Source organism: Pseudomyrmex gracilis, unplaced genomic scaffold (genome assembly GCF_002006095.1).
Source record: "Pseudomyrmex gracilis isolate BER0280 unplaced genomic scaffold, ASM200609v1 scaffold_219, whole genome shotgun sequence".
Classification (NCBI taxonomy): Eukaryota; Metazoa; Arthropoda; class Insecta; order Hymenoptera; family Formicidae; genus Pseudomyrmex; species Pseudomyrmex gracilis.
The window spans coordinates 215350-229093 of NW_018020803.1; the positions used below are offsets into that span (position 1 = coordinate 215350).

Here is a 13744-nt window from a genome sequence, read left to right on the forward strand (position 1 = left end):
AAACTTTTGAGCGGAAGTGTATTATCATAAATACGTAATTTATATACTTTTTTCGTGAAGATATATGCTAATAATAACAGTAAAAAGTTTTAATAATTATATATACATGTATAAAGATGGCTACAAAATAATATAATTGCTACCTAAAAACAAACTCGAAATGTATATGGTTACATATCTATATATAAATATGCATGCATAATATAATTGTATTTATATATGTATGTATTCTCCTCATAGAGACATATAATATACATAGACTACGCGTTTCCCTATCAATTCGACGAGTAAAAAATGCGCAATTTTTAGAGAGAGACAGAGAACTGTCGTTCTTATTCTCTGTTTAGCGACGTGATGATTGGCAGACAAGAAGAATGGGAATGAGAAATAGCATAAAAGAGAAAGGAGCGATAAAGGAGCGACAGTTAAAACGGCCAATACGCAGCGTTGCTGAGTTGTCTCTCCACTTCAGACAGAAATAGATAAACGGTTTTGCTAGCATCTCTCTCTCTGTTTCTTTCTAAAAATGACTCACTCTCCCTTCAACATGCGCAGTCTATTTATTATATATCTGTGATATTCTTACAATATACACGCGTACGTATGCATGTGTATGATTTCGTATTTTATTATTATTATATTTTTCTATATAAAAAAAAAAAAAAAATAAAAAGGCAGTGTAAATACAAAAACAACGTCGTTATAGATAAAAATATAATATTTACGTGAATACATATGTGCCAAGCAAATTTGCACACCTTATAGATGCGTACATATATATGAAATAATTTACAGTATTTTTTTTAAATTACATGAATCGAAAAATATTTGATTGTCTAAATCATTCAAGTTCCATTACTCTAAATACAATGAAAGCAAATGTTTTTTAGATTTTATTGTATACTGTCATTACGTTTCAATTTTTCTATAATTATTAATCATTGTGTGCAAAAATGTTGTGTATAATATAATTTAACAAAAACTTACATTTAATAGTAATAAATAAATATTTTGAGAAAATATGTACGAATTAACCGAACAAGTCCTACTAATAATCGATAATCTACCTCTATATATATGTAAATATGTATATAAATAATTGCTCTTTATATTCGAAATCGAAGATGCATAACGATCGCTCGTGAGCAATGGGTGAACAATCGCGAATGAAGACCACGATAAAAATATGCTACTGATAAAATAATATCTTTGATGGATATGCTCTGGCACTTAACGAGCGAGAATAATTTTATGGAAAGGCAATATGTACAATTAATATGTTACGGTGAAAAAATGATTATATCAATATTTTTATAAATATTTTTTATAGAATTATCTTCTCGATAAATCTATATAAAATCACCGACTCTATTGTGGTAATGTACCAAAAGCTTGAAATTGTAAGTACATTGTATAAAGCAATCAATATAAATTAAATAATTGTATAAGTAATATCAAGAAAGTTAAAATTGTCCATCACATAACTAGAAATTTTTCAAAGAAATACAGACGTTTGAAAAACATTTCAACTTTCTTGACCAATAATTCTGATAATTAATATCAGAAAGTTAGACTTACTTTCGAATTAAGTAACATAATATTTTGATATGTTTCACCATAACATATATAAGGCAATAATCGCATTACAACACATGCTCAAAGATCGGTTACAGGTCCGGATAGATTTAAACTATTGTCGATCACTGTCTTGGAATCATTTGTGATCGATGAAGTTTTGTTACTTTTACTGTATGCCTCTGATATCTCGTCGACGTCATTGTCATCATTGTTGTCATTGTCGTTCTCTGTCCCGTCTTCCTCATCATCCGATGATGATAACGACGACAGCGCTTGATTAGTCGATTTCCTGATCGGATCTTCGATAACGGGACACATACCGGAAGTCAGGACGTCGCGAATCTTGCTTACAGTTTCCGTGACCGTGGTTTTGTCCACCCTTCTACGCAGTATCTCCACCAGCTTCTCCAGTCTGACAAATTACGTTTTTGTGTACACGTTACGCATGTGTTCGTGCTGATTTGAATTCATGCCGTTCTTCCACCGTAAATGCATCCACAGAAATTGTGCAACAATTTTTTTAGAAGCAAGCAAAGCAAATGTTTCAGCAAAAAGCCATGCTGCCGGCTAGAAAACAGAAGAAAACGACGCGATTCGATGCTTGCTGTCCAGATGAAGCGTATATTGTGAGAATTCCTTTCGAAACAAGAAAGATCAATGGATCTTCAAGGAACAGGAGGAGTCTTGCAAGCGGGATTGCATTCACGATATAATGTACATGTGCACGATTTTGCCAAAAGAGATATAAAATTAATTGAGCAAAAGTTTAATCTATAAATTATTATAACACGTTAATATTATTACTGTACTGTACAATATTATATACATGCATCAAGTATGAGATTTTATTACAATTTAGAAAAAAAACATGTGAAACATGTAAATTTACTTTATTAAATTTTTGATTAAACTTTCGCTATCATTTATTATCAAGCTTTTTTTTAAGAACAAATTTTATCGTTAAATTTATCTAATTAAAACTCTAAAACTAATAAGTTTGTTATTACATTCTTTGTCATAAAACATATATCTTACATACAATTTTTTGCAAATATTATTAAAAAAAAAAAAATACATAATTCTCTCTAATTCTATTATGGCAATTGTGATTTTAACTTTGTAACTTGTTACATTCATTTGCAAGAAAACTAGCATTTTTGGCAAAAAATATTTGAGTGTTAAAATAAATGATTTTTAAAATATCTGTACAATAGCATATAACATACATATACAAATTGTAAAATTTATAAACTTACGACATGTATGTACATATACTATACGTATAAAGTAAATAGAATTTGTCACATAAAATTATTCAATCATGCAGAAAATGGTAATTTTGTCAGATTTTTCGACGTTTATATTGTGGGAATATATATATACATGTACACATATATAAGAGTATATACATAGATTATTAAGAATAAAAAAACATTTGGTAAAAAAAACAAAATTCTTAGACTGATATATCAATAACACACATACACACAGATGTATTAACACTAATCTTTTGTAACCATAATATAAGTTAAATCAAAACAGTTTTTATTTTATATTTATATGTTTGTTTTTACATGGATGTATATATATTCTATGCATTTTGATTTATATTTGTGACTGTGTCTGTGTAAACACATATAATATTATATTCTTACGTGTATGCGTAGGAATATAAAAATGTATACGAACACATGCACGTGTGTGCGATAATTGTATAAAGTCGCACTATATTTAAGTATCTATTTATTTAACTGTTTGCACAATCACGGTATGGTAATTCTATACATACTACTAACGACACCGTTATCGTTAACATACAGTTGTGCAGGTATTTTGTCATATACATTTTATCTACGCAAAAGTACGTTAACATAGCGACATTGTCGTTAATAGTTACAGAATCGCAATACTGATTACCGTTCATTATTACGTTCTGCGATTAATTTGATGCTGTTTGCACCACATCAACTACATGATAAAATTTTAATGCATATATTACGTTGTTTGTCGATGTGTAAGAAATGTGTGATGATTATTTTCTTAGATTCTCGATTCTATATTTGTAAGCTTGAATGCCTTTAGCAAACACACAGCAAGCTAATGTTTTGCGACAGAAAAATGTACTTTGACGCGAAAATGTTTCCAGTCAATGCGCAAATTCGATTGCAAAAGATCAAGCAACAAATGAAGTCATATATACATGCACAAATATTTGAACACTAATCTACTCTATGTTTTATAACGAATAAATAAAAACTAGTTTTTATTTGTAAAAAGAAGTATTACAAAAAAGTAAACAAATGTATCTACTGGAATAAAAGAAAGCTACTAGTATTTTCTCTAGTTAATAATTAGATAAGAGATTATTCTTTTCATATTTGTTTTTAAAATATAGCACACGGCAAAAACAGTTTTTGTTATAATGGGAGAGAAGTGGCAAATACGAGGCAAAAACCAGACCTTCGGATCTGACCGAGATCTGTCGGTGGCCGTCGCGCTAGTTATTAGTTCGCGCTGTTTTTCGGGATATCATCTCCGAAAAGACGTTAGTGTTATCTTTTGTTAGCGGCTATATACAGCTGATGGACTGAGTTTTTCCTATATCTACAAATTTTGAACACTAAGGAAGGCCCGAATTTGGGATCGAAACGTTTGTTAAAATAATTTTTTCAAATAAAGAAGTTTGTTGACCGGTAGATCTGGTTTTTGCCTCGTATTTGCCACTTCTCTTTTCCATTGTAACAGTTTTTGTATTGTGAAATATCATGACTTGAACATGGCATGGATAAATTACGTTATTTTCAATATCAACATTATTATAGTTAAATTGCTTTCTGTCTCTCTCTGTCTCTCTCTTTCTGTCTCTGATATACCGAGATGACATAATTCCCCTAAAAATGAAGCGTGGCACAGCTAAAAAAGCATAAGCACGACGAACGTATATGAAAAAAAGCATGCATGACAAGTGAACAATAGAACCTACGTGCTATTCGACATGTACATAGTAGTAGCCTCTAGTTAGAAGCCCCTTGAAGCCCCCTTTCGTGGATATTGGCGATGAGTAGTGTGGTATTGCGATTTTATTTTTGCATCTTTTGCTCGGGGGGCGCCCCGCGCGTACGTGACCTAGATATAGGCGGTGGTGTAGGTGGCGCGTGAAGGTGCTGTTTGGGTTCTGGAGGTCAAGGGTCTCGTCGAGCAGAGGTCTTTCGGCACGATGGAGCCACCGTAGACCACAGCAACGTCTGGCACCTCGGTGATGGAGCGACTCGTGTGATCGTCATTGGCGCAACTATTCTCGTCCTCGCTCGTCATGTCACGACCTGTCTCAGCCAAACTTAACGGTCTCACTGGAATTCTCTCGTTCAGAACCCTAGTGTCTTGACGCAAGTTCTTGTCAGACTTATCAGTCTCGCTGAACGATCTCTTTAAGTTGTTTTTTTTTCGTCGTGGTTTCTTAAAGCTGCCTCGCTGAGTGCGAACATCGCACATTCCCGGCAACCTAGTCACGTGGTCAATCGAATTCTTCTCTTTACTCGCTACATCGTTCGGTTTTTGTTTATCAGTTGAATCTTCCTGCTGTTTCAGAACACTCGACGACGATAAAGAAGGTTTTGCTTCATTCTTTTCTGTTGTCACTTTCTTATTTACTTCTAAATATTTTCTAGGAAGATGATCGTTCGATGGTTCAATCAGGGTGTCGGTTTGCATTTTCTCATCAATCGTTAATGATTTCATTTTCTCATCGGAACACTCGGTCTTCTCCTGATTGAGCAAAAGCAAATAATCGGTTGATCTCCTCACAGGTATTTCCCATAAAGTTTTGTTAGTATCACCGGACTCTGAATTCGGATTCTCATGTTTGTTCCGACGCTCAACTGCCACGTTTGTGGCATTGTTGTTTGTGCGAAGCAGTTGATAGAGTATCGTGTCTGAATAATGTTCTTTTCCGTTCTCTATCGGCTGTGGTACATCTTCACGAGACGCAGACGAAGTTCCAGAACTTTGACAATTATCCGTCGTCTCAGAAACGAACAAACGGGCGGCCGCCACCTCCGCGGAACGAGAACAGAAAACGGACGAGGAAGTGGCCGATGAGATTGCGGATTGTGGAAGGACGGGAGGCAAGGAACAACTATCTGTAAGAGCGGTACGCACGGGGGTGCTGGTTATATGGGGCGTATCGAAAGTTACAGGCGAGACAGATCTTGATACCGCGAAGTTTACGCACTTTGCCACATGGTTCTCGGCTAGTGTCCTGGATGCCCGTGCCTCTTGGAGCTCTCGTCGAAGCGCAAGGGTCTCCTCCTCGAAGGCTGCGATCTCGCGACCTTCATTGCTAGTGTGAATAGAAGAGATTCTTGTTTTGTTTCTGCCAAGAATGAGCTCCCATTGATTGCGGACACATTCAATGTACGATAGATTTAGAGATCAAGTTTGTTTTTCGACAAAACAAGATAGAAAATTCGTCGTACGTAAGTGTATGAAAAACTTATACGTGCTTTTTTATGTGCATAAAAAATTATGAGCGGGAAATAGAATAAATGCAGCTAAAAAAACTAATACAGAATTAAAAAACCAAACTTTTAGCAATCTTTATCAGATATGCTTGAAAATTCACTCTGTTGCAGTATTTTTTGATATATACATCTCGTTAAAACAATGTGTATATCTTATATTATGTAGGTAGGTCGATAAAAATAGGTAAGTAAGGTATGCAGGTAAATAGGCGTGTGTACGTCAAATACAAACAAAATACAAATAAAACTCGAAGCACAAGCTTCTATAAATATTTACAAATATTAAATAAGTACTCACGTTGCACTGAGTTTTAACGCCGTCACTTCCTCTTCCAATTTCGCAATACGTTGATCGCTATTTTCCTTTTCTTTTACAACCTGCGATATTTGATTCTGTAACAAGAAAACAACTTGGCATCGCAAACTCGTATATATTTGCATCAAGCTACAAAGTTATTCTAGTTATCTGTAGCAATTATTTGAATATTTCAAATCAGTTTGCTATAAAACTAACGCAAACCGTGAAGTATTATTCAATTTTCTCTCTTGTCTGTTTTATCAACTTTAGTTTTTTCTTCTGCTTAATACATTTAACGATAAATATGCTTGGTAACACATAAAAACAAAGAGAAGCTGCGATAATCTTGATCGGCTCTCACGTGCAACAGAATTTACACGGATATGGAGAAGGAAGGTGGAAGAGTCCCGAGGGTTCAATTACGAGATTGCCAATATGCAGGCGACATGGCGGTGGCGGCCATCGCTTCGGCTGATGAGGCTAATGGATGGTTGAAACCCGAGAAGATACGGCAAAGAGGAAAAAGAGGCCAAGGGAGAGGCCCCTGACAGCCGCTAAGTGCGCTCCATCCTTTTCCACCCTTCTCTTCTCCCCATCTGACCGAATCCCCCTCTCTTCCCGTCCCTTTGGTCCCCGCCCCGTTCCCTCTCTGTCCCCATACACTCTGTTCGTTCTGTGAATGCCCTTATGTGAAACCTAATCACTTTTAGCGCGTCACGGATATTTCGTATTATGTCTACATTGCGTTCTCCGATATCGGCCGTCTCTTCTATGATTCGACCTTCTCCCTTCTTCCACAAAGTTAAGTCGTACATGTTGCAAGCTTTAATCGGCTGATGCGTTTCTCAAGGATAACCCTTGAATCAAATTTTTTCGAGATTTCGTATTAAATAATAATATTGCGCTTTTCTTATTCAACGTATTTTTATACTTTATTGTTTACTTTACCTTCTAATCGTATGATACAAAAGCATGCATGTTTCTTCGTATGTTATGCATTTTCCCAACGCTTTGTTAAAGTAAAGAAAACGTGTAATCTAAGCGTAAAATTAAGTAAAAAACCATTATTGAAATGAATGAGTTCTCTCAATAAATATAATGCGAACAAATAAAACAACTAAAACCGATTATACTGATTTCGCATATACATAATAAATTGAATAAAAGAGAAGTTCGTGGAAAGAATCGAAATGAGCGCTACGTGATCATCCAGTGGTCCTAATCAAATAGAACGCAGGAACGTCTGCGCAAACACTACGTCGCATGATCGTAACCCGGAAGAACGGATGCGCCGAAAATATTGGGCCTAGTGCTCGTATTACATGCACGTCTCAATCATAAAATGATACGAGTGCGGCATAAGAAAAAAGGGGTTTGCTATTACCTTTGTTTTCTATTCCCACATTCTTCAAACTATTGACAGCTTACAGTATATTTCTCTTTATCAATATCTTTCTTTTTTCAATATCTCCGTAAATTTAGACAAATGTAGGAAAATAAAAATAAAAAAAAATAAGAAAAATACATTATGACAGAAAACTTGCAAAAGTATTTTACCTTGAGTACATAATTGTAATTAGAAATTCAATTGTATTAAAAAAAACAACTTCTAATTACTTACTCTCAGTTCTTCCACTTCTCTTGCTTGGTGATTATATCTTTCTTCAAATATAGCTTTCACTTTTATGGTTAAGCTTTCTTCACAATTCTTATTAGCTTCTCTGATTTCTCGCACAAGTTCTAAAATAAATAAATATAATTTTATGCATAATAAATGTCTGATACTTAAAATATGCGGCAGAAAATTATTATAACAATTGTTTTTTTTATTTTGAAGTTACCTGATAACATTCCAGGTTGATAATCTGTGGGAGAATTATATTTACAATATGCCAATTTTGCTTTTACATTTTCTAAATTTGTTTTTGTTTCACTAAGTTCTTTGAACAGTAGGCTGTTGCACTTTTTTAGCTCTGTCATCTGTAACATATTACAAAGTTATATGTTAGCAATACAAATCAAATGCTTAAAAAAATATTATTATTATAAAATATTATTATAAATTTGAATTAAAAAAAGGATACAAACCTGTTCAATAAGTGATAAAACAAGTTTGTTGCTACAGCTGATTGTTGTTATAGAACTTCCGCTCTCAATACTCTCAGAATCGCTGTCTGAATGATGTACATTTTCAGCTGGTCCAAGTCCAGGATCGGAATATCTTCTGTGTTCTGCATTTAGTTCATCACTATTGATACTGCTATCTTTGTTGGCAGTAGGTGGTAAACTGGCATAATCTCCATTTTGATAAGCACTATTTACAGTAGATTCCAAATGTCCATTTTCTTGCAGACTTCCGTAACCATTAGCAATAGTATTATTGGTGACAGACTGAACATTAGCTAGGTGTTCATTGCAGTGATGTCTACGTCTACCATGGCTGGCTCTAATATTTGGCATCGCCATCGGCTGATATATTCTGTACATCCCCGGTAATGAGACAGGCTGCATAGTGTATGTTACTGGCATTGGCGAGTAACCGCATACACTTGGATCAGACATTGCTGTGAATAGACGTTGTCCATTACCCGGGACATTTTGCGGTACACTGGCTGACTGCCACAACATCTGTGGATATTCCGTACCCGACATTAGACCAACATCTTGATCGTTTTGGGGATTATTTGGCCACATATCCAACGCAGTATCCACCAAGTTGTTCTTGCGACTGGACCGTCTCTTGCTCTTTCTCGAGTGATTCGGCAAATTCTGACGTGGTGATCTCGAAGGATCTGACAACCTGCAAAATTGATTACCTTGTTTTAATAGCAAAACATAACCTCGTGCGACAGCGAGAACGATAAAATCAAAATCGTTAGATTTGTACTAACCTCTTCTCCATCTTTGCAGTCGGCTTGATTTGCATCAAGAGTCAGTTCTATGCAACAGCGTGTACATCCGCAAATAGAGACGCTGAACTTGTTTCGATTTTTTGCCTGTAAGTCACGATCGAGAGATATCCCTCGATTTCTCCAACAGTGCTTAAATGGGGGTGACAAACAGAGATCGTGCAACGTACAACCTTTGACAATCTTCGCGCTATAGTAACGCGCACTAGCGCACTCTTATGGAATGTGAGCGGAACTATATTTAGATCTTTTTATCAGTATCTATTATCAGCAAAAATAATAGTGCACGCGATTTCGAACACCGTGTCGATTTTTGATACATATACATATATATACATAGCTTTCAACAACTTTTTCTTGACGTTAGCGTCAAGTCGATGTCACGTGACTACATTCGACACTGAAACGAGCGTGCCGTGAATTCGCATCTTTGATGATTTTTAATCTTCAAACCAAAAATGGCATCTGGCGAAAGACAGTCAAGAAATGAAAAACACGACGCTATCTTTTGCGAGCTATCTAGCGATTTGGACCCGAAAATTACAGAGATTGAGAGCTTGTGTGTCGAGTGTGAGAAAAATGTAAACTCTTTGTGATTAGTTAATTTCACACCGATTGAAAATTATTTGTCAGGTTAGAATGCATTTTCTAATAAATTTATTTTGGATATTTACTTTAGGGCATTACCAGGTTACTGTTGACAAAGATTCCACATTACAAAGATGTGATACTTATGTCATTCGAGTGCGAACACTGTGGCTATCAAAACAATGAAATAGAAAGTGGTGGGAAAATAGAAGAAAGAGGAGTCAAAATAACACTGCAAGTTGCAACTCCCCAAGATTTAAACCGTCAAGTGGTTAAATCTGATTACACTAGTATTCATATTCCTCACGTGGATTTTGAAATTCCAGCGCAATCTCAAAAAGGAGAGATTACAACTGTGGAAGGAATAATTGATAAGAGCATTAGGGCATTAGAACAGGACCAGCCAAAACGACGCGAAGAATTTCCAGACACCGCGGTTGAAATAGATCTGTTTATTAGTAAATTACATGCGCTAAAAATATTAGATGAACCATTTACTATTATTTTCCAAGATATTTCTGGAAATACTCACGTAGAAAATCCAAAAGCACCGATAAAAGATAGTCAGTGTACTGTAACATATTTTAAAAGAACAAAAGAACAGAATCATACGCTAGGAATTTATTCAGAAAATGAAGATGTCTTACTAAAACCCATACAAGAAGGAAAATATTCTTTGGAAGAAATTGAAAGTGAAGTATTATCATTTCGTACCAACTGTCCAATATGCAACAGTCTGTGTGAAACAAATATGAAACTGACAAGTATCCTTTAGTTACATCATCAAAATTTATATAAATTAAAGTGTAAATCAAAAATATGTTTTTAAAATTACCAAAGTTGACTAATACACTACTTTGATTTAGTTTTTATAATTTTAACATTGCATTGTTAAAGAATTTTATATGAGATTATCTATATTGTTGTAGAGATATTTCTTATTTAATTTTTCCTTAAAATAATGTTAAGATGTACCATATTTCAAGGAAGTTGTCATAATGGCTACGATTTGCGAATCTTGTGGTCATAGAACTAATGAAGTGAAAAGCGGCGGTGGAATCGAACCTCAGGGCGTTAAAATTGAGGTGACCGTAACAGGGAAAGAAGATTTCAGTCGTAATTTACTCAAATCAGAAACTTGCAATATGGAGATACCTGAACTCGAGTTGGAAGTCGGCCCAGCTCTTTTAGGCGGTCGGTTCACGACTGTCGAAGGAATTATAACGACGATAAAAGATCAATTGTCTTCATCCACGACTTTTACCGGCGACAGTAGTGATTCGGAAACTGTGAAAAAGATGGAATTATTTATTGCTCAACTGGAAGAGATTTTAAGTAGTCAAAGAAAAGTAACTTTGATTTTAGATGATCCGGCTGGAAATAGCTATGTGCAAAGTCTTTCCGATGATGGGCCTGACGATAGATTGAAGATCATAAAATATGACAGAAGCTTTGAGCAGAATGAAGAACTAGGACTTAATGACATAAAAGTTGAGAATTACTAAGCTTTTGTTTAAAATAAAAGAGGGTAATCTCAAAAGTCAAAAGTCCCATCAAATATGTACAGTCATAATATCATTGAAAAAGAAATAAGATAGTAGGGTATCAGCCTGATACTTGAAACTGATGAAGTGAGCTGAAATGTTCACGAAACGTCGGTATAAAAATGACACTAACATGGTTCAAACCCGAAAAACATCTTTGAATGTTAATACAGCACACTGCGAAGACGTCAAATATCAAATGAGATAAGTGTTTCCATTAATATTAATTGTAAAGATTATTGTTAGAAATAACTCGAATTGTGTAAATACAAATATCATATTTTAATAATTACGAATTTACACTATTTATTTAATGTTTTCCACTTTAATCGTTTAATCTTCAACAGCTTGCCTGGAAAAAAAATAAATTGTTCTAGAAAGGTACATATTTGTACAAGTATATAAAAGATTATATACAGAGTGTTCCACCCCCTAACTTGAGCATCCTAAGTATCTCACTCATTTTTTATGATAGGAGGATGCCGAAAAGGGTCATTATTCAGTTCGAGGAGACAAATACTGTAATAAACAAGAACTTTTTGGATTCGTCTTGACCTTGCCTATCATATCGCGAAGATAAAAATATGTACTTTCAGATAAAAAAAACGATGACCTTGAAATTTTTAAAAATTGACCTTCAAAAAAATTTCCTGTTTATTACTATTTATTATTACTGTTTATTATTATTTCCTGTTTGTATTTGTTTCCTCGAACTGAATAATGATCCCTTTCGGCATCCTCCTATCATAAAAAATAAGCGAGATATTTAGGACGCTCAAGTTAGGTGGGACACCCTGTATATTGCAAAAAACTTGACGTACACGATTGGTATTGCGTCGAGTTTTTTCAAGTTAGGCAGTCGCTTTGTAACTTGCGCACGCCATGATTCTACATCCATGTGCTCGCATAAAGGATTGTTAATGAATAACAAATCCTGAAGATTAGGTATTTCCAGCAAACGATTAAATTCCGCCCAATCTTTTACCAGATTGTTACTCATATATAAGACTTTCAGCGCTTTGAGAACGTTGACACCTTTGATTTTTTCGATCAAGTTATAGGATATCCATAATTCTTCTAAATGATCTCCAATAGCCTCTAATCCAGAAAATGTTTTTATATTGTTCCTGCTCACAGACAAGATCCTCAAATATCTCAATGAATGAATACCGCTGATCTTTTCTATCATATTCGTTGACAATGATAATTTTCTGTATGTTTAAAAGAGAAACTTTATTTCTTCGTTGTTAAGTTTTTTTCGTTTATAAATGCTAATATTAATTTAAAACCACAGTTAACATACTCGACGTTGATCAACGCTGCCAAATTATTATCCATTCTCTCAATCGGAGGCCACTGAAAAGATAAAATTATCTCTTTTTGCTTGCCAGCAGCCAGTCCTGTTTTTTCTTCCCATTTTTGAATGGCTTCTTTACATGTCGTCGCTTTAGCCTACAATTCTTCCAGAAATATATACAATATACTAAAGAATTTCAGGTATTTTTTTATTATATTACCATAATTTTTTTCAATAAGAATTTTATATTTTTTCTCTAGCCGTATGTGTGTTAAATTATATTTTCTTGCAACAACAAAATAAATGCATGCGATGAAGTAGCGAGAGATAGCAATGAACATATAGGCGAATATTACAATCTTCGAAAAGATTGAACTTATCGAGAAATATACATAGTGAGAACAAAACCTCTCGATAGCAGTTTGTAAAATTTGTTTTGACATTCTATTCAATTTCAAAATTTGCCGCGCGCATGAATTATCTTAGGGTGGAGATGTGGCTCCAAGGCCCTTGTTAAGCTAAGTCCATACGCCATATAAATATCTAGTTATTGTTTGCGTAAAAGTGACAGTTTAAAGAGAAACGATACCTGTAGCCATAGACGTATAAGAAATAGACTGCGCGTGTGAGAGGGGAAGTGAGTCAAACTTCGGAGTGAGACAGATGCTTTCACCCGAGTCTCTGTCTCTGTCTTTCAGCACCTGGAGTGAGGACTCCCCACTCGGAAGACAACTCCATAGAATGTCTATGCTGTCAATCGCGGGCGTATTCCGTTTGACCACGGTACAATTGGACACAGTACGATTGCACACGTACTATTGGACACGTACGATTAGACACGGTACGATTGACCACCGTACGATTGACCACCGTACGATTCGACACCAAATTATTCGACACTGTACAATTCGACACAGAACAAGCACTATGCATCGTGACAATTAATAATAGTAGCAACACAGGTTAGGGTTAGGTTAGGTTTTTTTTCGGGGAGGGGGTGCAGGGGGAGG

The 13744-nt window shown here is 35.0% G+C and overlaps 3 protein-coding genes across 7 annotated transcripts; 1 reads left to right on the top strand and 2 right to left on the bottom strand.

Annotated features, from left to right (window-relative positions):
* Window positions 1–1644: 1644 nt before the first annotated feature.
* On the bottom strand, window positions 1645–9377 carry LOC109858691 (AP2/ERF domain-containing protein PFD0985w). Of its 5 annotated transcripts, none has more exons than XM_020436192.1 (7): window positions 9288–9377; window positions 8485–9196; window positions 8238–8376; window positions 8018–8136; window positions 6397–6491; window positions 5810–5950; window positions 1645–1990 (listed from the first exon to the last, which is right to left on the bottom strand). In XM_020436192.1, the coding sequence occupies exons 1-7, from the start codon at window positions 9320–9322 to the stop codon at window positions 1657–1659; spliced, it is 1575 nt and encodes a 524-aa protein (XP_020291781.1). In that variant the 5' UTR covers window positions 9323–9377; the 3' UTR covers window positions 1645–1656. The 5 variants fall into 5 exon arrangements, with proteins under 5 accessions (XP_020291781.1, XP_020291782.1, XP_020291780.1 ...); XM_020436194.1 differs by lacking the exon at window positions 1645–1990 and adding an exon at window positions 5636–5717; XM_020436193.1 differs by lacking the exon at window positions 5810–5950.
* Window positions 9378–9739: 362 nt separating this feature from the next.
* On the top strand, window positions 9740–11726 carry LOC109858692 (zinc finger protein ZPR1). Its single transcript, XM_020436195.1, has 3 exons — window positions 9740–9886; window positions 9985–10657; window positions 10863–11726. The coding sequence occupies exons 1-3, from the start codon at window positions 9764–9766 to the stop codon at window positions 11396–11398; spliced, it is 1332 nt and encodes a 443-aa protein (XP_020291784.1). The 5' UTR covers window positions 9740–9763; the 3' UTR covers window positions 11399–11726.
* A 16-nt stretch (window positions 11727–11742) lies between these two features.
* LOC109858693 (dynein light chain 1, axonemal) lies at window positions 11743–12990 on the bottom strand. The gene is made up of 4 exons (XM_020436197.1): window positions 12955–12990; window positions 12741–12889; window positions 12259–12648; window positions 11743–11789 (listed from the first exon to the last, which is right to left on the bottom strand). The coding sequence occupies exons 1-4, from the start codon at window positions 12955–12957 to the stop codon at window positions 11771–11773; spliced, it is 561 nt and encodes a 186-aa protein (XP_020291786.1). The 5' UTR covers window positions 12958–12990; the 3' UTR covers window positions 11743–11770.
* Window positions 12991–13744: the final 754 nt, after the last annotated feature.